Source organism: Myotis myotis, unplaced genomic scaffold (genome assembly GCF_014108235.1).
Source record: "Myotis myotis isolate mMyoMyo1 unplaced genomic scaffold, mMyoMyo1.p scaffold_m19_p_3, whole genome shotgun sequence".
In the NCBI taxonomy this organism is placed as follows: Eukaryota; Metazoa; Chordata; class Mammalia; order Chiroptera; family Vespertilionidae; genus Myotis; species Myotis myotis.
The window spans coordinates 82,413,197-82,439,855 of NW_023416335.1; the positions used below are offsets into that span (position 1 = coordinate 82,413,197).

Genomic DNA, 26,659 nt, shown 5'->3' on the forward strand with positions numbered 1-26,659 from the left:
AGCCATGCATTAACCAGCTTATCAAATGGCTCAAAAATATTTTTGAAAGCATTTTTAATTCTGAGAAGGCAATAACCATTTCTAATTTTGTGAGGACAAAATAATATGACTATCTATCATACTTCAATGTCACTTCCTGAATCCATACCCATCTCATTTCATTCCTGGTCACTTCCGATTGTCAACCTGCCTCCCTTTCCCTCTCTCCCATGTTTATTGAGCATGTTGCACAATGTAGGTGTTACAAAATCGCAAGTGAATAAATCTTTGCTATTCAAAAACCACAAGCATGAGCCTCCTTTGGGAGCTTGTTTGCAAATGCAAACTCCCTCTTGGGCCTTTTGATTCAGAACCTGCATTTTCTTTCTTCTAGGTAATTCATATGCACATTAAAGTTTGAGAAGCACTGGAAGAAATTGTTCAATGGAGCCAGGGAACTGGTTGGGAGCCCATCTAAGTGCAGAGATCCTGAAAAGCTGAAATGGAAAGTTGCAGCTGGGATATTAGAGAAAATTAGAAAGATCTGATGTGATTCTTAGGAACTTTGAGAATTCTTGTCCCCAAACTCCCTACCCCATTTAAAGAATAGCTGCTATTCTGTCATCTCTATCCTGGAAGAAAACATGTGGAAAAAAGTTAAAGACTTGGAAATGGGCCTAGAGGTGACTGCGGATCCTTCCAATGGATGCTGGGCACAGACCAGAGGCCCCTCTCCAGTGCCCCTGGTGATCTGATTCTATATGGGTGTGAACCTTAACTGTTTTTGATGAGGCTATGTTAAAATGTGGTCAGGAATAGGACATAAATTGTAGAAAACTGATAACAATGCAAATATGCAAATAATTCTTCTCTATAATAATGCAAACAATTTTTTGTCCAGTAGGAAATATAAATACTCAGAAAGCAAATTCTTTTTTGAACCAGTTTTAACTTCTTACCGATTCCCTCATTAAAGAGTTAAGTAGAATCACTGGCACATGGTCATTTAACATTTGAAAGGCAGTCATGATTTCACTGTCATCCCGTACTTTAGCACCCATAGAACTGCAGACTCCACAGGGGCAGGGCCCAGGCTGCAGCACAGAGCCCAGGACTCAGCAGGTGGGCACTCTGTGAACTTTTAATCAAACTGATGTCCAGTTAACAAAGGGGGAAAGGAATCAAACTGGTAAGCAGCTATTTTCTACTCCTTTGTGTGCAGAGGCTGATCTGGCCCTAAATTTCAGAAGAGCACATGGGGTAAAAGTCAGGGCATGAACAATGAATATGAAAACACTGGTGGCTGTAGTACCCTTATTTATGGCTGGGTCTATAGAGGAGCAACAGGAGGGGAGATTCCAGGTTTGAATACAATGTATTGAAAATGAGGAAAAAAAAGGGGGGGGGGGAGACATTCTATAGCACATTTGTTTTCAAAGACATGGGACACACAGACACGTGTACACACACAATGGTGTGTCTTTACAGCTGTCATTGATTTCTAGCTTCTGTGATAGCTGGAAGCAGTAGTTCACAGTGTATAGTTACACATTGATGCAAGGAGAATGGGAATTCCAAGATGGCTACAACTGCTACTACTGTGTTTGTAAAATTTCACTGTTTCCCCACACACTGGCCATCCCTACACAAGTCTCCATTTTCTGGCTGCTCAATTAACCATCAAAAGGGGTGGTACCTTAACTATCCTCCAAATCATGAATAGCATAAAAGGCTATACACATAGTATTCCTCACTATCCCCAACACACACACACACACACACACACACACACACACACACACACACACTTTCCCTAATTAATTAGTACCTGTAAAAATTTGAAAACTAAGGGGGGCAGTATGAAAATACACTGATTATTCCTGCTTTGGAGTCATGCAAAATGTTTCTAAATGAAATGGCATATCTTCCTTTTATGAAGATGAGTAATGTTTGAAGAAGTGATTCGCAAACAGGCTCCTGTGCCCTCAGAAGGAAGTCTGGTTTTTACTAATGGAACTTCCACTTGGCTAATAATATTATCAATTTTTACATTCTTAGAATCATAATTAGTGGCAGCCATCTCAGCACAACGCTAGCACCACGTCCACCCTTTCTCCCCATGGCGGGCAGATGCTGGGCCACTCCGTATGCAACCCAGAGTCCAGTCCCCTGGAAGTTATGGGTGTTGACCCCAAGAGGTCCAAATTTCTGACAACACATTGGGAAATCCCAAGGGCACTGCTTGCCAAGTTTTGTGTCAAAACTTCACCTGATGCACAGAAAAACTCTCCATTTCATCACACAAAGATTATGTGAAGCTTTCCAAAGCAGGGAAAGTACACAAAATATTTTAAATGCTCTTGCTAGGAGAGATCCTCAGTGAATTAGGATATAATCTCTCCTCACTGTCTGATCAATGTCTTCCTTCCACAGTCCAAACACAGGGTTCCTCCAGGGGTGGATGGTCTGTGTTAGACACTGAAATTCATTACCTTGTCTGCCTGGTGCTACTGTTTCCAATAAAGTGTAATTATGGTGTTATTGAGCTCCTTCTCACTTTCTCAAAGCCCTGCTATAAACTTTGGTCTGTGAGCACTTCCCAGTCAGTCTTCATTAAGTTGAATTGTCTCAGAACAATGTCTATTTAATCAGCAGGACGCCTGCTAATTTTCTTTTTTAGAATTTGTACTAACGTAACCGACACTGGAGCTCCATGCCTTAGGTACACAGTTACACCTCATTGTTTCTTCTGGCTTCAGAAGGCCCTGTGGCCACTGAGTGCAGGTTTACTCATCCCAGAAGATTCCCCCGTCTCACCCTGTACTGGCTAGGTGGGGTGCCTGCCTCTCCTGGGATAGCACCCTGCACTTGCCACTTGCAATAATGGAAGTACAGAGTGCTTTGTAAATTGCCTCTATCACTCAAAAAACTCGAACTAAGTGAGGTAGAGGCTTGTATCCTGTTTTCTTTTCCCACGTGACAAATACTTGTGGAGTGATTGGAATAATGGCCGAGTGCAATCACTTCCCTAACTTTTGGCCATGGGTCATGCCTGGTAGCACTGTTGGCCAGAAATGCAACATGCTTATAGATCCAAATAGCTAAGAAACAAAGAAAGCAAATAGTTTACTGAGCATATATTATGTGCATACTTTTAGCACTGAGCAGGATAGAAAATGCCTTGTTGGTTGTAATAAAGACTTGGCCTATACAGATTTTGTTGGATAAAACTGATTTTCAAAAAGAAACTTGTAAGAATGAACAAGTACGATGTAAATTTGGGGAAAATGTTTGTACTAAACACAAGATAGCAACATTGCTCTAGGGCAAAAAGGAAAATCCAAGTACGTATTTTCAGATTGCTTTCCCACTTCTTTCTGTCCTAGACTTCTTTACCTTGGACTGACTGCATTTGATATCCCCATATCAATGAAATCATCTTCAGGGAAACAGTTTCCTCAGCTCCTCCTGTCTGGCTTTGCAGCATTATAAGGAGCATGAGTGGATTTCATCTCTGAGGCAGCCAATTTCCTAAGCAATTAAATGCTGTTTATATTCCAAGCTCTGTGCTTGGGTTGAAATCATCAAGCTTGATATTACCTGACTGTTGCCTAAGATGTATCCCCAGCTAGTTCATTCTACTGTAACTGCCATCTATTAACATTTCCAATCTGTTCTCTCTCAAGGGATCACACGGTGCTTTTTAAAGGTGCAGCTTCTAAATTTTGCAAATTATACATATATATATATATATACTTTTTTTTTTTTTAATGGCAACGCTTGCCAATTACTTTACCAAACTGACATCCCAGTCTGCTATCCTACTATCCTAATAGGAAGGGCAATGCAGTATTCCTCTGGTATGCGTAGATACTCTCTGTGTTGACTCCTTAAAAAAATAACATAATATAGATACCAAACTTCCTGAAATTCCTTCATGAGGTCACAGAATCAAAGTGATAGTTTTTGTCACTCCTAAGAGTGGACACGGCAGAAGCTGATAAATACAGAATGCTCTGAATCTGAAAGAAACAAGTATTTGTTCCCAAATCAACATTCCTGATTGAGGATGGTGCTCTTTCTCTTTCTGGCCACTTGATATGGCTTCGAGTCTGAATGGAAAAGTGAGAAGATGTATTTACGTTTTATAGGCTTTTTGTCAGAGGGACAGTCATGGCCTCTGTGTCACAATGGGGCACTTCAGTGCAGCTGCAGATTACTAGGGTTTCCAAGCCCAGAACAGGGGATGGGGGCTAGAAGCAGAAGGTTTTTTGTTTAAAAAATCTTTTTTTTCAAGCTTAGAAAAACTGTTCTTCCTATCTTTCTAAAATAGGATTTGGGCAGTTGTTCATATACTTCCTGTAATGAAAACATCCAATTCACTCTACACATTGACATTTAATACACTGGCTATGCTCTCAAATACTCTAAGGACCAATTGCATCTCTCCCCTCATAAGAAACCTTCAGTGGCTTTTCCATTGTGGATGGAATAAACCCCAAACCCAGCAGCAGCCTTCAGGCCGCACTGTACGGTCCAGCTGCTTTTCCAGCTTCACGGGCCTCTACGATTTTCATGCAGGCCTCACCTTTGCCAGAGCAGGCCGCATGCCTTTCTCCTTGGGTGTCAGATTCTCTCTCTTCCTTCTATCTTTATTCCCAGGGCTCCAGCCTCTGACTAATAATGTGTTTTATGCCCATTCTTTTTTCAAGGAAAAAGAAATCTTGTGTATCCTGCAAAGTTCAAATTCAGCCTCCTCTCTGAAGACTTCCGTGACACTTTCATCAACAGTGTTTGCACTCATTCCTCAGCTCTCAAAGCACGTTGCTCATCCCTTGAACAATCATGTCACTGACTTTGCATTATCGTTAATCGTTTCCTTGTAGACACCTCTGTGTGGCCGGCGACTGTGACCTATGTAACTCTCATTTAAACCTGACACACCCAACAACCTGAGGACAGACTGTGAAACACTCAGTTGTTGCTCATGTCACACAACTGTGATCAGTAATGGCAAAAAATCCACATACACACCCAATCCTCATTTCAAGACCTGGCCCCTCCCCATTCATTTGTAGTTCACTAGGGCAGGTAATAAAGCCTCCACGTGTTTATCTCTCATAGCATCCAACACAGGAGAGGAACACAGAAAGCATCTGAAGAAATGAAATATACACACTTCTCGTCCTTATCTGGTAGGTGTTAGCAGTGCCCCTTCAACTCCATCTCTGAAGCCAGGAATCCTATTCTGCGTGTCTCTTCTGTCCCAGTGCAGAGTGACACGGTTAAGGAAGGCTTTGTGAGGAGGGTGGAGCAGGTGCAAACTCCCCAGAGCAGGAGGAACACCAGGACCGCCTGCCCAAGGTGTAGACGCCAGCCTAGCTCATGCAACACAAGTCGGAGGGCAGTAGCCAGCTTTGGGGCTAGAGCTCATGGCTCTTCTTCCCCACTTTGCAGGCAATTGTTGAGTGGCAGTGCACACACATTCCCAGACCACAGCGGTGACAGCTCTGGAAAAGGGCAGGGCTCTGTCCCAACAGCAGGACCAAGCTCAGCAGAGTCCTTCTTCCCAGTGACTCCCCCCCCCGCCCCGCCCCCCCCGCCCCCCACACCCGTCATAGGGGATCAGCTCTTGAAGGAACAGAAAAACACAGGGCTTCGGTGTGGAGGGGCCACAGCCTTTCTCCTTCACTGGGCAATGGCCTCCTACCTTTCAGCTTTTCGGCCAGCAGAGCGGCCTCGTGCTCTGAGTAGTGCATGATGGCCGGCGGGGAGGGCGGCCGCAGCCGGTCCTCCTCCAGCTTGCGCCGGTGCCGCTCCTCGCGGGCGCGCATCCTCTGCTTGCATTCCCACTCGTAGAAGTCATCCCGGGCCTGGGCAAAGTCCACGTGAAGGCGGCCAGAATCTTTTTTGTCCGTGCTAGACCCTAATCGCATCCGGTAACCTGAAACCAATGGAAAGCCTGGTCACATAGCAAAGACGCAGCACCAGGGTTTGGTCCAGGCCCCTGATCCAGGTGCACTGAGTGCTGTCATTTCCTTGTCCTTACGGAGGACACCCTTCCCGTTGGAAGGGGGAGGCAGCTCTCCTTCCCCCCAGCGACCCATAAGCACTGCCAAGTCAAGCTCCTTATAGATTAGGGGACATGCACACTGCTCTGAGGTGTCTTAGAGGGTCTCCTATCATTTGTAAGCCAGTGATACCAAGAGGGTGATCTCAAGAACCTGGGCTAACTAACTCCTTCTTCCCTCTGGCTTCCAGGAAGCTCAAAAACAAATCTGACACATAGCTTTTTCCCTCCCTCCTACCTTTTTTATGGCCCTGATTTTATATTTTCAACTTACTGTAACTCTATTGCATAAACTCCCTTAAATTCTTTTTAGAAAGAGATGGAGTAGGAGTAAAGAGTGTCCATGATATTTAAAGAGATCTACAAAGTAAATTCCACAACACCTCACTCAGGCTATCACTTTATTCTCCTCGAAAATGTTGCTGCTCAGTTCTCTCTCAGCAGCTGCAAAAGCCACAATTACCAAGGCAATTTTGCAATGCTGTTTTATTTCCACTTATCCTCTGGGGCACACAGGAGAATATTTTACCTTCAATCAAGGGGCCTTGCCGCTGTCTTCCTGACAGCCCTGCAGCAGCTCATCTGGCATGCAGCACCGCACGAACTGCCCGCACAATCTTTGAAGGCCACAGGAGCCAACACGAGAGCCCAGGGCCAGGCCAAATAATGGGCCTGCACATCTTTGGGGGATTTACTGTGAGCTGCCCAACTTACAAAGATTGTGAGCAGAAATTTGATCTGAGAAATCAACAGAAACAGCACTGAAACCAGACAGCCAAACTTCAAATGAAGAAGACTTGGCTTTGAGGTTGCTCTTCAGTTTGGGGTACTCAGAATTAAAAAACATCAATTCAGGTCCCAGCAGGATGAGGGCTGTCAGGGCCTGCCAGAGGAGAGAACAAAAGCAGCACTTTTGCTGTGTAGGGGCTTTGCAAATAAGACACCACTGTGAAATGCTAGGCCACACTGGGCAGATATTCAAGATCTTGTGGCAGATTTCAATGGATTATCGCAGTATTTTGGGTTGAAACTCAGCTGAAAATCCCTGAAAAGGCTGACTTCTCCCCAGTAGGGCCCTTCACACATTTGAAAAGTTACAAATATGAAACAGATCTCACATCTGATTCCATTATGCCTTTCTTGTGCCTCGGTTTCAACTGTGTTATCTAAAAATGGAAAGACATAACAACAATACCTATCAAAAACGCAAACATCTGATCCCAGGTGAGCAGAATTAAATCTAAAGCACAGTGTATCTTGGTTGTGGGCCATGGAAATTTAACAAATCTGCAGGCCACAGTGATTATATATATATATGACAGCTGAGCAGGCAGGGCAGCTTGAGACTGGCTAGTGTCCCAACTGGCTAAGCAACTTTCCCTTGCTCATGGCCAGACCATTGCTTTTCAGACATTTCTGGTTCCAAAAAGCACCCCCTCTTTCACCAAAACATCACCATTAAGGCCTTAAAAGAGATCTGATGAGGCTGTCTCTAAAATTAGCTTGGCCTTCAGATGTGAACCCGGTCCTAAAATTAGACAAGCCTTCCATCTGGGCTCAGGCTTGCAGAAGCTCACACGCAGAAGGAGCAGCCCTCCCCCCTTCCTGTTCCTCACATTAATCAGCCTTTCAGATCTTCCTGTGACTGATGCTGCAGCCTCCACAGGGCAGCAGAGGCATAGCTGGGCGATGCCCACACACCCGGGCAGGGGGGCTGGAGGTAAGGCCTTTGCTGGGGGTTCCTCCTGTCTCAAAAGGGCAGACCAAGGAGCAAAGCAGTGCCCTGCTGAGAAGCAGGACTAGGGTCCAAGCTGGCAAAATCATAACATCAAGGCATATATAAAGAAGTACCTTCACGTGCCTACGTTGGGCGTGTTCATCTTAGGCAATGTATTATGGGGTTTCTGATTGGGTCTAAACATTGTGCTCTGTTGGTGTTAAAGCACTTTTCATCTACTCTAACCCTCTCATCTAATCAGGTGGGATAAAGTAATAGTTTTATTGGTAGTGCTGGTATTAGAAACAAATTAGTTTGTCTTTATCATCATCAGAATGTTTGTGTTAAAAATAACCATTTACGTACTGAATGGTTCCTATGTTGCAGATGCCTTGCTAAGCACTTAAAATCCATTATCTTGATTTATTCCCCATAACAACCCTATGAGGTAGTGTTGTCACTATCTCAATTTTGCAGATGAGGGAAAGGAGTCTCAGAGGGAGGTTATCTTGCCCAAGGCATGCAAAGCCCAGTGCCAGGCACTCAACCGAGTCCCCAATTGTCTAATGGATCGCTCTGAGGCTACAGCTCAGGAATACGTGAAAAGTAAAACATAGCTGTCTGTGTGTTGTAAAATATCTTTATCCTATGTTTCACCTTCCATCTCCATTTTGGAAGGCTGTCAGATTTTTTCCCCCTCTTTGTAAGGTTTTATGGGAATAAGGGGTTTAAAGTTCTCCATATCACTATCTTGCTCAGGAAAGTTTCTGCCTTATTGGATTAACCCCAAAGCTTCTGGGGTTTGCAAAAGAATTTCATGGCCGGTTGCAGAAATCAATCTGCAGTAATGTTCAGATGTGCTCTGTTTTATTTTTTTTTCTATCCTTTTTTCACCTTGCCCCATTGGTTTTGCCTCGGGAACAGGGAGGTAGTGCCCAGAGTGACTTGCTAAAATATGCAGATTGAGAGTGTGAGGAAATTGCAATGAGTTGAATCTAAAATACATCCTTCTAAAGCCACATATCAATACCAGCCCGCAATTCTTAGTTTGGGCAAAGGCCTTGCAGAGAGACTCCATACACTTGCTCTGACACCCACAGAGCCAAAGGCAGTATTAGGTCTAATTACAACACCTGTAAAAATCTCCTATGTAAATTGGTACCAAAGAAGGAGGGATCATGGGGTGGGCTTAACCAAGATAAATGTACAAACGATTGGGCAATGATACTGGGTCTTTCCCTGGCTCCCACAGACTGCTTTCTGCAAAGAACTGATCTTGATTTAGTCCCCTGGTGTCTAGAAAGTGAATCACTTCTGAAAAATGGAAATTATGCTAAGAGAATACTTTAATCTCCCAGAGAATTACATCCAATAATCATAATGGTCCTCAGTATTCATAATATTGCTTTTCATCTAATAAGCACTTGAGATCATTAATTAGAAGCTTGATGGAATTCCTAAAGACTGGATGTGGGAAACCATTCCTGCAGCGAGGTGCATTCACAGACTTAAGGTGGAGCTTCTGGCAGCCTAGGGAAAAGGCAGAATCCCTCCTTTTCTAGCCCCAAACTGTAAGGATTTTTATTGTGCATTAAGGCAAGAGGGAATAAACTCACATTAACATCATAAAACATAACAAAATGCCCAGAAAACCCCTTATGGAATGCAAAGTACCAGAAAGGTAAATGGCTTTATCAACCATGAATTCCTCTGCAAAGCGAATGTGGCAAAAATTCTTCTTGCTTTTCCGAATTGCTGTGATATCACCACACTGTTCAAAGACTTCTTGAATAATTTCCTCAGTGGCATTTTCTGGCAATCCTCCGACAAACACAGTCTTACAGCCAGGAGGTCGTTCTCTTGTGGAAGGAGGCGGAAGATCTAATAATTAAGCACAAGAAATAGAGGGTTTTGCCTTTGATTTCTTTGCGCTCTTTTTTCCGGTTCACCTGGCAAAAGTAAAACTCGCAGAGTAACTGTCTCCACTCTGGATAATGATAAATTTCTACACCAACTTACATTGATCATGGGCTGTCTTGTTTTTCAGTTCCTCTCCCCACCTCCTCCCAACTTTCTTTTCTCTTTTTGTTCATTTCTACACAGAGTAGCTAGGCTTGTCCATGAACAAAGATAAAGTAAATGTTAGCATAATTTCATTTCTCCTTCATAATATGGAAACCCAGAAAACGAGGAAAAATCCTTTGCAAGGTACAAAGCATGATGAAATGACAACATGATGAAAAGCCTCGGTTCGTTATCTGCTTTGTCTTGTTTCGGGATAAGGAAGCAGCAAGGCAGAACGCAGAGAACCGAACCTGAAAGCTCGCGCGGTACTTACTTGGCTGGGAAACCCCGGGCCTGAAAAGGACTTTTTTTTTTAGTATTATTCACATTGAAATGAGCAAACTATTAAATTTGGGGAAGGCTGTATAAAAAGATAAAATGTACAATGTCACAACATTTTACCTAGTTTATATGTAGATTACTAAAGCAATCTCCTGAAAAGTCCACTTAAAAAAGGCAACACTGATTAATATGAATAAAAAAAAAAATCCTAGCTATTTAAGCCCATAAACTTAGTATCTGAGGCTAAATTAAAAAAAAAAAATTCTGACCCATTTATTTCATCAAATGTATGTTTCCTTCAAGCAAATGCAATTTGGCCCAGGAAGTCTGAGATGCAGGCTCCCCCCAAAATTGCTAACCACCAAATTAATTCAATTTTCCATCTAGCAAAAAACATTTCAGAGTTTTTCCCTCGCAACTGTGAAGATGGATGGAAGTGCTCACATATTTCACACTATGTTCTGCAGCAAAAGTCAGACTTCATTGCATGCAAAAAGATTCTTAATGCTGGATATATAGTTCCAAATCACAGGTACTGCCTTTACGGTGTTGAGTCAGCTCATGGACAGACATATGGACATATCTCCCCCACATGCATTCTAATCTAGAGATAAGGAACTTCTGTGGAATGGATCCCCCCACTCTAGTATCTATGTGGAAGAATTCTGAGTCACATCTGAAAATGAATGCAATGCTATGATAAAAACAGAAGAAATTTAAATTGATAAGCAAACATTTCTCACAGACATCACTTACTTGGATTTTGAGGGAAAAGAGTGCAACTCTTGCAGTGGATTATTTCTTTGATGACAGTCACTTCTGTTGGCGGCGGGGGTGGTACCAGTCCCAGGCCTGGGATCATTGGGTTAATGGGGGTGATCCCAGTCATCATGTTGAGGCCTGGATCAAAGCCTGGTACACAGATGGAGTCTGGAAAGAACACAAGATAACATTTTGGCTGGAGGATCTGAAATCTTTTACATTTTTCTAAAAATATCATTTGACTTTATGGTTTTTATTTTTTAGGAATTTCTCCTAGCACTGTAGAAAGCTATTCCAGAATGGGTGAGGAGAAAATAAAAGATGAACTTAAAACTACATGAAAAAGAAATTATACTATTTAAAACACTAACATGGCAGAATGGGACACAGCATATTAAAGTGTAAAACCATGCACTATGAAGCTTTGCTAATATTGTGAATGCAATTTCTGTTTCTTAACACTGATGTATTATTTACACTGCTTTATGACCCAGGATATAGGAAGAAATATCATTTAATGTTGAAGTGGCCTGTGAATCTAATTGTCAACCTACTTTTATCAGAAGAGACTTCTTACCCAATTGACCTAGATTTAGAAAAGTTCAATTTATATGTGCACATTTTATAATGATGCATCCAGGTCCAACCTAACCCATTTCCCCCAAGAAATAAAAAACACACACAAAGAGATATTATAATTACTACGGATGGGTTAAATACATGCAGGCATAAAATTAACTATATACTTTTTTTTATTGTTATAGTATTACATGTCTCCTTTTCCCCACAATTAACCTCCCTGCCACTCCCACCTCCAAGGTCAAGCCCCACCGCCCCAGTGTCTGTGTCCATTGGTCATGCTAATATGCATGCATACAAGTCCTTTGGTTGCTCTCTAACCTCCTCCCCTCCCTGCCTTGAGCAGACCTTCCAACTATATACATTTTATTTTTTTATTTTTTTATTTTTTATTATTATTATTTTTTTAACTATATACATTTTAAACCATACTTTCTTCCGGTAATTCAATCAGCAAATAACTGACCATCCTTCTGAAATCTTTATTCCCTGTATAAAAAACCAAATTTATGCCCTTATAAAAATTTGAAGGAGGCAGCAAAAAAAAAAAAAAAAAAAAAGAGTTTTCCAATATAAGCACTGAATTGTTCTTTTAGTGTGATAAAGAAGCAAGTAATTTCAAAGGTGATATAAAGGGACTTTGTTGTTTTCTTTTTTAAATAAGTAAGACTTTTCTAAGAGCAGGGGCTGTTCAAATGTACTGAGTTTCTAGAGTAGCTGAGAGGGGATCCCTCTCCTGGGAGATCTGTTTGCAGAAAACAGACACTCCCACTGGTGGTGTGATAATGTTCCCAGAAAGACAAATAGTAGCACAGATGCCACCAGGCGTAGTAGTCATGGTGACCCTCCACCACAGTCCTTAGGGAGGACATTCCCTTCTCTTACTTTTCCTACTTTTTCTCCCTCCTTCTTCTACATCATTCTTCCTTCCTGCCCCCTCTCCTCTGTGGCTCTCAGGTATCGCCTGTGCCTGGGTCTTGCACAGCCTTGCTCTTTCCTCACCTGTGCTGAAAGGTTACATAAGCCCAGAGGCAGATGGTATGACAACTGCACCTGGGTTTACTAAGCCATCTCAGAACGTGTAGAAGGACCCATATATGTTCTTCCTTTCTGGGAAAAGATTTATGATAGCTTTTCTCCAGCCACCCTGGATATTTCCACTCCTCCTCTGGGCCCCACAGAATAAGCAGGGTGATGCTAATCTATAATCCCAGGAGGACTGCTGTCCCACTTATTAAATCCATTTAACTTGATGATAGTGTATCACCAGGGCTTCAGCAAAATGAGGTTGATGTTGTTGTGTTTTTATTTATTTATTTTTAAATTCTCACCTGAGGATATTTTTCCATAGATTTTTAGAGAGAGTGGAAGAAAGAGGGAAAGACAGAGAGAAATATCAATGTGAGAGAAACCCATCCATTGGTTGCCTCCTGCAAAAGCCCCCACCAGGGCGGGGAAGGAGCCTGCAACCAAGGTGCATGCCCTCGACTGGAATTGAACCCAGGACCCTTAGGTCCGCAGACCACTGAGCCAAACCAGCTAGGGTGAGGTTGTTATTTTATTTTAAATATTTATTTTTCTGTGTTTTTTTTTTAACCCTAAATATAAATGCAAAATAAGCATTGTCTTTGAAAGTAGCCACCTTGGCATTCTAGTCACTTCCTCTATAATTATGATTCTCATTTTCTTCATCTGTAGTGGGATTGTTGACTGGAGAATTTTCTGGAGCACTAGCATTCCAGACTCTAGGGCTCTGTGCTGATTTTGCTCAAAACCACAGTTTTACCAAAGACATACTATAAACATTTGGAAGTAACAGAGACAAGACTCACACTTGGGTTATTCATTTGAAATCCTCATAGTTTCATAGACCTTATTCCCACTTTACCGGTAAAGCAATTGAGGCTTAAAGCATTCAGTGACATTTCCAGCATCACAAAGCAAACAGGGCAGAGTAGGAACTAGAACCCGGGTCTCTGCTCCATGTTTAAACAGGTCTCTTTTTAACTACTTCAAAGTTTCCACCAAGAATGACCCAACTTGACCATTCACCTAATACATGTCACTACTAGAAATTCACTCTTTAAAAAAAATCAAGACGTAGCCTTCTGATCCCCAGGCCAATTCTAAAGGAAAAGTTCCAGAACACAATGGTTCTCAATGTCATCATCAGTGAAATAACATACTGGCTTTCACAGTGAATATATTAGAAATAAAAATGGGAATATCAGCATGTTTATGCCTTTACTTAAGCTCATTCCAAACATAAGCTTTGCCCGTCTCTTTCCTGGCCTGTCCCTCACTATTGTTTGCCAATCCAGGGTGATTTAAGGCTGAAACCGCTCAGGGCTGCAAACCCTGGAATGAGAGCCCGTGAATGATATTAACCAGATGTTTCCCACAAATGAGATGAGAAGCCCAGTGCCTGCAGGCTGTTTTGGTTGTAACAGACTTCTGTTCTCTTTATGAAGGCCACATAAATAAATAGTCAGAAAGGGGAATGAAAGACACTACTCCTGAGCATGCATTACTTGGCTTTTTCCGAGACACCCAGAGAAGAAACTCTGGGGTTTAATGGAATCTACATGGTGAGTGCGCTAACTTGAAAAGAGCTTAGAAAGGAATTAACACCTAAATTATGTTGGACCCCAAAGGATCTGAAATTCAGTATTTGAGGAAGTAGGGAAGGATTAAACTTTTTTTTTTTTAAGTACCGCTACTTTTTAACAATATATGAACAGATGAAAATTGCTTTCTCGAACAGCACAGGGATCTACTACGTACTAACTCGTTAAAGCCAATGCACTATTTCCGAAAGTCTGAGAAAGACACACACACAGGACGACACAGGTGAGGAGAGAATGTTCGCTCTGAGAGTCAGTTCCTTGCTAAGAAAAGGCGTCCTTGTGAACTTCAGAGATAATGAGCTATAATCCCACTCGGGGAAAAGAGGAAGAAGGCTTAAATTGCCGCAAGAAAGAATCCAATTAAGTATAGGGTAGAACTTTCTTTTAGAAACTGCACTTGAACAAGAGGGAGGGTTATTTATTTCCAGGACCGCGGCCCTGGCAGCTCCTCTCTGCATCGCTGACTATAGGCACAGAGGCAGCAAGGCCAAAGCTCAGCAATGTTTCTTCTTAGTTGTCTTTTCCCAACCGAACAAGACAAAAGCAGAAACAAATATCTCATTCACTGGTTCATATGTAGCCGGTGTTTAACAATTAGATGGACATTTTTCAGAGGGCCGTAGGGGTTTTGTATTCAGGACTTTGGAGGCATGGTGGTTTCATTCATTCATTCATTCATTCACTCACTCATTCACTCATTCATTCATTCATTCATTCAGTGTTTACTGGGCACATGCTATTGCCAGGATCTGGAGTTACAGTGGTGACTGTAATATGTTCCCCACTTGAGGAAACAACTGAGTTTGAGTAGAGCAAAGAGGATGGGCACCAAACTCAAGAGAGGAGCTAAAATATGATCTGAGGCTCAAAGGATTAAAAGAGCCATCCAGGAAGGGGCCTGCCCAGGAGGCCCGAGCCGTCTGGGAACTCCAAGTGGCTTCTAAGTGAGCACTCAGTAGAGTGGCTACAGTGTTCTGAGGAGCCATGGGAGTCAGATCAGATCAGAAGCCACCCTGCCATTCCAGCTAGTAGATCGAGCCTTATTCTTTCTGGGGTGGCAGCAGCTAAATGTCAGTCAGATGTGCGCTTGGCCTGGCCAGAGGCCCATACTGACTGGGCTGCCCTCCCTCCCTCCTTCTCTCTCTGTCTGCTGACCCTAAAAGGCTTGCCCCTTTTCTGCCTTAGCAAAAAGTCTCATTTGAGGTGAGAACTAGACCCGATTGGAAGAAAGGTAATAGAAGCGAGTCTCCAGTCAGGGCTGTGCATAACTAGGTTAGGTAGCTCCTGCGCTAGGCTGGGCTGCAGCTGAGGGGACACAGGCAAGTTGTCAGCGCCAGGATCAAGTCTGGCCCAGAAAGTAGGACATAGTGCTCTAAGAGAAAAATACAAGAGAGGCAGCAATCAAGCCAAATGGTAGCACTGCACGTCGAGTCCTGTGTAGGGACTGTTAGCAGCAAGACCAGTCTAGGCAGGCCAGTGTGCCAGGGGGTCACTGGGCACATGTCACTGGGCCTGAATCCCCCAGGTCTAGGGTTCTGACCAGGTCAGGGGGAACTGAGGTTTGGCAATAACATTACAGTGTCACAGGTCAAGAAATACCAGGTAATCATGCAGGTTAACTGAGTTGTGACTCAGTCTGGGGAAGCAAGACAGGGTCCTGACACCAGAACCGAGGCCTGGGATTTGGGATGGAGGCGGTTCCAGTTATCAGTCCTGGGACACAGGGCAGAGCCTGACCAGTGTCAAGCCCAGTTAGATGCTGGGTCCCAACAGGCAGGGCTCCAGGGCCCCCTTCCTCCTCCATGAGACCGAGATGAGACCTCAAGTGTATGGAGAGGCTGAGCACATGGGATCAGTGCCCAGGACTTGTGCCGGGCAGAGGGACAGACGGAGGGGCTCTGACGCGCCTGCAGTGGCTCCTCTCCCTTCTCCAGAAGAATTATGGACCCAAAATATGATCTATCTTCACTCAACATGAAACCACAAGATACACATTCTGTTTACTGGAACAGGATGGAGGAACCGTTTCTCACAACAGTGTCCCATTGCAATTTCCAAGCCCTGTTTGACGGTGTCAGTTAGGATCATCAACTATTACAGTAATGCTTTTTTTTCAGTTCCATGTCCTCCTTTTCTCAAATATTCTTAAAATTATTTCATGATCAACAAAGGAAAGCCATTTTTATAAAGGTGACCTTGAAGTAAAAGGCTCCAGTCACAGCTGGTTCCTTCACCTCTCTGGGCCCCGGGTCTCCATCAGGTGAATACGAACATAAACACCAGACAAACTTGCTCCGCAAAATGGGGACATCAGAGAGGACAGTCTGTGCAAAAGCAGTTCTCAAAGTGCTAAGGGGATGAGTCTGCAGTCCAGTGCACCTGTGATGAGGTCCTGGGTCAGCCGTGCCCTGGCTTTGTGACAAGTAATCTTTCTAAGTTTGATTTATAATATCTGTAAAATGGGGATAAGCATATATAAATGTTAATATTCTTGTGAGGATGAAAAGGGATTAAAAAACCAAAATGTTTAACCTAAATGTCCAGCACATGGTAAATACTCAGTAAATGGTAGCACTTTCTTACAACATTAATACATGTATATGTTATGGAAAATAATATAACATTGTCTACACATAGATGATCATGATGATGACGGCAAAGTGTTTCGTTTGACAAATATGTGAGTGCCTGCTAGGTGCTCTATGTTTTGCTAGGTACTTTGCCTGAAAAGGCATTATACAGTATGAGTCCTTCCTTCATGGAAGTGAGAGTCCAGTGGCAGAAACAACTAACCAGAAAATGACAATACAGTATGACAACTTTTGTGAGACATTTGAATAAGAGGTGCTATGGAAACACAGAGAAGGGGCCATGAAAACCAGTCTGGGTTGGGGGCTGTTACGGGTTGAATTTTGTTCTCCTGAAAATATATTTTGAAGAGCTAATCCCTCTGGTACCTGTGAATGTTACTTTATTTGGAAATAGGGTCTTAACAGATGGAATCAAGTTAAGATAAGGTCATACTCAATTAGGATGTCCCTATGTAATATGACTGGTGTCCTTATAAAAAGAGGAGAAGAGCCCTGGTTGGTGTCTTCAGTGGTTAGAGCGCCGGACTTGCACAGAAGGGTCACAGGTTCAATTGCAGGTCAAGGGCATGTACCTGGGTTGTAGGTTCACTCCCTGCCCCTGATTGGGGCCTGTGCAGTAGGCAACCAATCCATGTGTCTCTCTTACATGGATGTTTTTCTCTCTCTCTCCCCCTTGCTCCCTTCCCCCCTTCCACTCTCTCTGAAAAACAATGGAAAAAAATATTCTCAGGTGAGGATTAACAAAACAAAACAAAAAAAAAGAGAGAGAGAAGAGATATTGACAGACAGAAAGACTGCCATGTGACAATGGGACAGTGATTGGAGATAAGGAGCTACAAGCAAAGGAACACCAAGGACAGCAACAACAACAACAACAAACAGAAACTAAGTAAAAGGCATAAAACAGGCTCTTCCCTAGATCTTTCAGAACGAGGATGGCTCTGGCCAACACCTTGGTTTCTGGCTTCTGGCCTCCAGACTGTGAGAGAAGACGGCATCCAGTTTGTGGTACTTTGTGGTGGCAGTCCTAAGAAACTAAATGGGGCATAGTATCGTAGAAGGAATCCTTGAGGAGGTGACAGATGACTTTAGTCTTAAAAAGGATAAATTCTATGTATGCAAATAGAATGTAAAAATGGTATTCCCCAAATATACGCATCGGAATAAGCAATGCAAAGATATTCTAAAGCAGTGGTTCTCAACCTTCTGGCCCTTTAAATACAGTTCCTCATGTTGTGACCCAACCATAAAATTATTTTCGTTGCTACTTCATAACTATAATGTTGCTACTGTTATGAATCGTAATGTAAATGTCTGATATGCAGGATGGTCTTAGGTGACCACTGTGAAAGGGTTGTTGGACCACCAAAGGGGTCACGACCCACAGGTTGAGAACTGCTGTTCTAAAGGTTCTCTTTGGAAAAATATTAAAAACTAGTCCCCAGGAGGCAGAATTGCTCCTATGTTTTCCCCTTTGTGAAAAGACAAACTTTGAAGATTGTTACCTAGTTATTGAGGACAAATTAACCACTCAGCTGATAAATTAACATATTAGTGTACTGATAAGTAAATGCCAACAAGCAGAATCTTTAAGAAAGTAAAATTAGCCCTAACTGGTTTGGCTCAGTGGATAGAGCAGGGGTGGGCAAACTTTTTGACTCGAGGGCCACAATGGGTTCTTAAACTGGACCGGAGGGCTGGAACAAAAGCATGGATGGAGTGTTTGTGTGAACTAATATAAATTCAAAGTAAACATCATTACATAAAAGGGTACGGTCTTTTTTTTTTTTTTAGTTTTATTCATTTAAAATGGGCCGGATCCGGCCCGCGGGCCGTAGTTTGCCCACGGCTGGGATAGAGCATCGGCCTGTGGACTGAAAGGTCCCAGGTTCAATTCTGGTCAAGGGCATGTACCTTGGTTGCGGGCATAACCACGGTAGGGAGTGTGCAGGAGGCAGCTGGTTGATGTTTCTCTCTCATTGATGTTTCTAACTTTCTATCCCTCTCCCTTACTCTTTGTAAAAAATCAATAAAATATATTTTTTAAAAAAGAAAGTAAAATTAAAAACTCTTCAGTGATCTTTCCAAAGAGATCCAGAGGTGGGGAGATGTGTCTTCCATTGAAACCCAAAATGTATATCCAAACTGAGTTCCTGGAACCCTGCTGTGCACACACTACAAACAAAACCTCATTCTGTCAATAAACCCCTGTCTCCTTTGACCAGGGATGCAATGCTAGCAAACAGAGGAAATGCAACCTTCAATGGATACTTAAGTAATGTTGACTTGAGTGGGGAGTTATGTGTCCATATTTGAAAAGATGACACGACACACAATGAAGAGACTTTCATAACTTCTGACCAAAACTGGTGCAGAGAAGAGCTGACTGCTGAAAAAAGTCTGTCAGATCTTTCCAGCAACCTGCACACAGAACCAGATATGTTTTGAGTGGGCAGGAGGGGAAAGCCTATCAAAGATTCTATGAAATTCACTTACACTGGGCCAGGGACTTGAATTGACACCAGAGCAATTCTGTGCAGAGGCTTGAGCTGTCACACTCAGAGTAAGTCACTCTGTGTTTCCTGAAGCTACTGAAATACACTCTCCAGATGCAATGGGCCTCATAGCTCAGGAATAAAAATCATGCCAGCACATATCAGTGAGGCATGGAGGGGATCACTTTGACAGGAAGCAAAGGACATTTGGCGTTACCAAAGATCCTGCCATTTCAAAGCTGAGAGACTTGGACATTTCCTAGTCCTACCTCCCTTGATTGAGAAAATTGAGGCCCAGGGAGGTAAGTGACTTGCCCAAAGTCTAGTTAAGAGTGGAGCTGGAATTAGAATCAAGAGTCCTGCTGCTTCATCACTGTGCCTTTGAGTTCTCCAACATCACTCCATCCTGTCTTCCTCAAGACACATCTAGTGATGATACATTCACTGTCTCCCAAAGTGGCCCATTTTATTTCCTATTAATTTTTCTAATGAGATATTTATCCCTCATCTGTTGACTCAGAACCTGATATCATGTAGTGAAATCCATTGTCTGTATTCTGCACGCCTGGACTATACTCACAGGTAATTCTCTTTCCTACCATTATTGACCAGATCCATGAAGAAAGCTCACAAGAACAGCCGAGTCTTCTCTCAGCCAGCCTCACCACCCTGCTTCCTTTAATCCTTCCATGTAATGACTCTCCTTCTCTAAAACCCACTTTTGAAGACATCTAAGATTATCCCCAGAAATGGTACAGGTAGAAAGGTGTCCCACCACCTGCCTGGAGGGCCAATAGCATATCCTGGGCCCCACCACCCATGCATGAATTCATGCACCAGGCCTCTCGTAGATAGGCCTATGGGGTCCTATGGGGGAGGGGGGGCAGGGTGCTATTGGCCCTCCAGGCAGGTGGTGGGACACCCTTGCTGGCCCAGGATCTCTCTACCTTTCGGAAGCCTAAACTTTATATTTTTTATAGACTTGGAACTAAACACCATGGTCATGTTTGAAGGCTTACTTTGTGTCAGGCCTGTGTTGAAAACTTCACATCATGTCGTTAAGTGAATCTTTCCCACAGTCCCCATCACAGCTGACACAGGTCTAATGACCTCATTCAAGTAAACCACAAGTCTTGTCTAATGGCACAGTGCATTATGCAACCTTGAGGAAGACATTTTGAAACAAAATAAAAGAGTTTGCATTTTCCATTGACTTTCCCAAAATCTATCTTCATAGGTTTTCTTCCTGTTTCAAATTTTCCCTCCTGAACCCTCAATGTCTATATATTGGTAGGACAACCCTTTCTTAAAGTTCCTGTCCCTTCTAATCCACCAGCACATTTCTCTTCAAAGGTCAGATTCAGCCACAGAAACAGAGAAAATCCTCTTAGACAAATCCATTTAGACACCTTCCCTAACACTGACTTCTTCTAAACCCTTGTTGTTTATTTCCAGTTTTGAGGGTCATTGCCAAATCTCATTGCATGTGCGGTCACTCTTAATTCCTTGTGTTGGAGGCTCATGCTAACTTATTTTCCCTGCTCTGTGACCTGCTGGTACCTGCTCACTTGTTCTACATCTTGTCTGAATGTACTCCATAGCAAGTCATTTGCAATGCCAGGGCCATGCATCCTACCATTCTTTGTAGACATGCTTGAGCAGATTAAGTAATTTGAGGTGAGGGTCTGCCTATTTCCTTCAATGGTACTCTCCCTTCCTCTCAGTTCCTAGTTTAAAAACCATCATATGCCAAGACTTTTCAAACAGACCTACCTTTGAATGGTTTTCTACATCATCATTTTTGTCCCCATTGCTATTTAGGTTCTCATTTGGAGTATTGCAAAAGCCTCTTTCTGTGCCCAGAAGCTATAGCTTCTATATCTTCCTCCCTCTTCTTCTGCTCTTTCCTCCTCCCATCCCTCCCCCCACACCCTTTTCATATGCCTGGACCTGGGATCAGCCAGTGGTGCCACAGAAAACCCATGAGAATAGACTCTAATTGGGGCCTCTAAATTACTTATTTTGAACTTCTTTTCACATCCCTATCTCATTAGCTGATGATTAATTTTCTCTCTGTACTATGTTACGTGACTTTGTACAGCAGGACTGTTATATAATGATTTTTTAAAAAGCACTGAATAGGCGCTTGGTGTTCTCCACTTTGTCCTGACGGGCTCATGGCAGAGAAGCAAAAAGTAGAGGAAAAAGACTGTTGAATCTTAAGAAATATTTTTGAATATTCAGCCAAGCACATTGAAAGCACTCCTTAATTAGATAATTGTAATGAACTATTTGTCCACTTATCTGTCTATCTTTCTAAGGTGGTGGTGGGGGGGGGATACTCTAGGTATATGTTGAAAGACTAAATAATTTATGTAACATATTTCTTTCTGGCATTCAATGCCTCCTTGCTTTGTTGTACTGACCCCTTTCTTTGAAGTCAGGATAAGAGCTTAGAGTCATATTGACGCCAAGCCCACTACAGTCGGTGAGGATGACAGCTGAAGTGGCATTTCCCAGCACAGAAACATCTTCGTAGGGATCTTCCCTTTGAAACCTGCATCTTTTCAAGGCAACAAGGAAGGTATCACCTTTTGATTTCATTTATTGACCTTGGTTTCAGTTTACAAAGCATCTGGGAGATAGGTAACATCTCATAAATTTAAACAAGAACAAAGGAAAGCTTATTCAATAGTTAGGTTCAAAGAAAACATTCACATATTATTTTAAACAATTTATGTAGGTTTCAATTTAAACTTACTGTTTGAAGGCATTGAAGCAGTACAGAGTTGGTCTCTTTAAATAAGATCAGCACAGAGCTGTGGACTTGGGAAAGAAAATAAGCCTATTTTAAAAGTAAACACACCACGAGTGCTCCTAAAGGAAAATGCAGATCACATGCTGTTTTTAAATAACAGGGTAGTCTATATTAATTTAATTTTTCTACTAGACTGTGTGGGAAAGGACAACTGGCTGACTCATCATCACCTTATCTATCACGACCAACACAGTCCTTGGCACATAGTATCATCTAAAAGAAGACTTGTCAAATGAATGAACGAAATTACAAAGTTCACAGAATTTACAGAGTTCACACCAAAGGGACAAGATAATGAAATATTTGGTTTTTCAATCCACAATATCACCACGTAAATTCACGTAAGGTTCTAGAGCAAATGATGGCTGCATTCTTTATATTCACCTTATTAACTGAACAATGGGAGCCTTGAGGGTTTCTGCTGGGTGTGCCTCTTATTATCATTAGAAAATGTTGATGATTTTACTTACATGTTACAGATAATGAGACTGAGAGGCACAAGGATTGAGGTGGTGCTCAGGATCACAGAGTCCACCGATAGGACTGTTCTCTGAGCTCTGGTTAATACACCTCTGTAAGATGCACCCGGATGCTGGGAGCCGGTGCATGCTTGCTGTTTCAAGGGACCTGGCATATATGGCATACTGTTCTTAATATGTTTGCTCACCTTCTTGGCACTATGTATTTTAACCAAGGTCTCTGAGAAAGGTTGTTTCCCCAGGTAGGGATTTTCCCCTGAAGTTAGGGAGGGAATAAAACCTCTTAACTAAGTGCCAGGCGGGTAATTAATCACTTTAACTATGGACAATCATGCTTAAGCTACATAATCTTTACTCCCTGGAATGGAGATAAGAAACGCCCTAACCTTTGTAATAGAGATTGATAGGATTGAATCAACTGGTATAAATACAGATGCAACAAGACAGCAAGACACAGAACTTAGAACACAGAACTTAGAACACAGAACTGAGAAGACAGAACCAGGAAGCACAGAACCTACACAGAACGTTCTCTAGAGACAAAAGAACTTCGCTGGAGAGAACATGGCAAAAGATACTGGACAGAAACTGGCCTCAGAACCTAGAGACAGAACCTAGCGAGAGAACATGGCAAAAGATCCTGGACTGAACCTGACTACAGAAATTGGCAAGAGAACCTGACTAGAACCTGGTGTCAGAACCTGGCTGGAGAACCTAGCAAGAGAACATGGACACAGACCCTGGCAGGAGATCCTAAGCAGAACTTCGCTGGAGATCCAGACCAGAACTTGGCTGGAGATCCTGGCTAGAGATCCTGGCTAGGCTGCTGATCAACTGAACACTGTCTCCGTGCCCTTCCTTCTTCGCCGACTCCGTCCACACCTTTGGGGACCCCTGGACCTGCTGGGGTTGGACCCCGGCATATGGCGCCCGAACAGGGACCCCTAGGTAAGCACCCCGCACTCGGGACGGATAGGACTCCACCAGGGTACTGCAGACCCCCCTATAGAGGATAAGTAGGGTAAGAAGGTGGATAGTACAGAACTTAGATTGAGAAGATGTGCCATACTGAGTCCAAAGAAAGAAGACTCTGTATTGATCTTTAGATTGAGAAGATGTGCCATACTGAGTCCAAAGAAAGAAGACTCTGTATTGATCTTTAGATTAAGAAGATGTGCCATACTGAGTCTAAAAAAATAAGACTCTGTATTGATCTTTTGACACATATGCTTGCTAGCAGAGGAATTAAGGTTACTCCCAGTCAGACAGAACATTTTATACAAGAAGTATGTCCATGCTTTTCTGAGGAAGGAAAGGTAAATGTAAAGGCATGGGAGGAGGTAGGCCCAAGGAGCCTTATCCTTAACCCCACTGCAGCCTTTCCACCCCGGGAAAGTGCAGGATTGGCAAGCTCTCTCTGGGGTGATAGATCAGGACTCAGGTAATAGAGGAAAGCGCCAATCCTACTCTTAAAATGGATACAAGAGAGCATTTCAGGTTTTTCTTTTTTAATGCCTGCTTTTAAAAAAAATAAAAAAGGGGGAATTTGATGGGAGCCGGTGCATGCTTGCTGTTTCAAGGGACCTGGCATATATGGCATACTGTTCTTAATATGTTTGCTCACCTTCTTGGCACTATGTGTTTTAACCAAGGTCTCTGAGAAAGGTTGTTTCCCCAGGTAGGGATTTTCCCCTGAAGTTAGGGAGGGAATAAAACCTCTTAACTAAGTGCCAGGCGGGTAATTAATCACTTTAACTATGGACAATCATGCTTAAGCTACATAATCTTTACTCCCTGGAATGGAGATAAGAAACGCCCTAACCTTTGTAATAGAGATTGATAGGATTGAATCAACTGGTATAAATACAGATGTAATAAGAAAGCAAGACACAGAACTCAGAACACAGAACTTAGAATACAGAGCTTAGAACACAGAACTAAGAATACAGAACCAGAAGAAGACAGAACCATGAGGCACAGAACCTACACAGAACCTACAGACAGAAGAACTTCGCTGGAGAGAACATGGCAAAAGGTCCTGGACTGAACCTGACTACAGAAATTGGCAAGGGAACCTGACTAGAACCTCGTGACTGAACCTGGCTGGAGAACCTAGCGAGGGAACATGGCTACAGAACCTGGCTGGAGAACCTGGAGAACCTAGCAAGAGAACATGGACACAGAACCTGGCTGGAGATCCTAAGCAGAACCTCTCTGGAGATCCAGACCAGAACTTGGCTGGAGATCCTGGCTGGAGATCCTGGCTAGGCTGCTGATCAACTGAACACTGTCTCAGTGTCCTTCCTTCTTCGCCGACTCCGTCTACACCTTTGGGGACCCCTGGACCTGCTGGGGCTGGACCCCGGCACCCGGACTCACCCTCCTGCCAGCCCACAGCTGCAGAAACACAGACCTGATCTTAAAGGAATGAGATGGAGAGGCAGGAAATGGGAAAAATAAAGGAAATGTAGATTATGGGTAAGAATGAGGAAATAAGGGCAAGAAATAGAGTTGAAGAGGGAGAGAAAGGGGAGGGAATCTTTCCTCCCGGAAAGACAGATGAGGGATAGTCTGAATCCCAGGTTCAAAGACAGGTTCAGTCTCCTGCCCAACTGCCTAGCTTCTCTACATCTCAGTTCTTAATCTGCAAAAGGAGAATGAAAAATCATGCAGTGGTTCTCAACCTGTGGGTCGAGACCCCTTGGCGGTTGAACAACCCTTTCACAGGGGTCGCCTAAGACCATCCTGCATATCAGATATTTACATTACGATTCATAACAGTAGCAATATTACAGTTATGAAGTAGCAACGAAAATAATTTTATGGGTGGGTCACAACATGAGGAACTGTATTTAAAGGGCCAGAGGGTTGAGAACCGCTGCCTTATAGGGTGGTTGTGAAGATTAAATGAGTTGAGATATATAAAGAGCTTAAAAGAGTGGCTGGTACAGTGGAAGCACTAGATGCATATTAGCTATCCCTTTAATGGTGAATATTATATATATTTTGATGTGTACAACTATGGATGTGTGTTATACAGTATACATAATACAACATTGCCTTCCTTTAAGAAAAAGACATATGCCAATTCTCTGTTGCTCTCTAAGTTAATATTTTATTATTTACGAGAGGCCTGGTGCATGAATTCATGCATGGGTGGGGTCCTATGGGGGGGGCAGAATGCTATTGGCCCTCCAGGCAGGTAGTGGGACACCCTTGCTGGCCCAGGATCCATATCCATCCCACTGACATTCACGCCAGTTGTTGGGAACCACCTGGCGGCCACTTTTATATTGTTTTTTCCTTGCGAAGTGTCTAGGGAGGGGAAGCAGCCCTGGTGCCAGAGGCTGACTTCCAGGAGGCCAGTGGTGCTGTCGGGAGTGTGCCCGTGGCACTGGTCTGTTGGTGCCTGGCCTGTTCTCTGGAGATTGGACCTGCAGGACTACTGAGGGAGTGAGTGGCTGCCCTTGGCTGGTGGGCTGCAGGGACAGGTTGGTCAGCTGGGCATCGAGCCGGCGGTGGGAGCGCACTGACCACCAGGGGAAAGCTCCTGTGTTGAGCATCTGCCCCCTGGTGGTAAGTGCACATCAGAGAGATGGGTCATTCTGGTCATTGGTTGCTTAGGCTTTTATATATATAGATTCTAATTTCAAGAAGTGATTCTTTTTTTTAAAAAAAAATATTTTTATTGATTGTAGAGAGAAAGGAAGAAGGAGAGATAGAAACATCAATGATGAGAGAGAATCATTGATTGGCTGCCTCCTGCACACCCCTTACTGGGGATCAAGCCCGCAACCTGGACATGTGCCCTTGGCCAGAATCAAACCCAGGACCCTTCAGTCCCCAGGTCGATGCTTTATCCACTAAGCCAAACTGGCTAGGGCAAGAAGTGATTCTTTAGGTAGAAATCAGGAGGGTCTTCTAGGAAAACAACTGAGGAGGCAGTGCCATATGGTTTCCCCACAGGAGAAATTGCTCCCACTTTAATCTTAAGTAAAAAGCTTCTCCCTCTCCCCAAGGACCCAAGGCATTTCTCTGTGTCTAGAAATGGGAATTACAGAATTCAGAGCTGTTTTCTCTCTGCTTTTTGTTCCAGGTAGGTTAGGTGTTAAAACCACACATGCCAACTGTGTGTTCATTCATATACTCAGCATATCTGCTTTCCCCTGAAACTTAGTTTCCTCCTTTGTAACCCT

The 26,659-nt window shown here is 43.2% G+C and overlaps 1 protein-coding gene across 2 annotated transcripts in view; it reads right to left on the reverse strand.

Annotated features, from left to right (window-relative positions):
- The window catches only part of ENOX1 (ecto-NOX disulfide-thiol exchanger 1), a 626,117-nt gene that overhangs the window by 150,169 nt on the left and 449,289 nt on the right, over nucleotides 1-26,659 (reverse strand). For both annotated transcript variants that reach the window (XM_036300802.1, XM_036300801.1), the window contains exons 7-9: nucleotides 10,869-11,042; nucleotides 9,441-9,647; nucleotides 5,690-5,923 (exon numbers count right to left, since the gene is read on the reverse strand). In XM_036300802.1, the coding sequence (XP_036156695.1) occupies nucleotides 5,690-5,923; nucleotides 9,441-9,647; nucleotides 10,869-11,042 (615 nt within the window). The remainder of the gene's footprint in view (nucleotides 1-5,689; nucleotides 5,924-9,440; nucleotides 9,648-10,868; nucleotides 11,043-26,659) is intronic.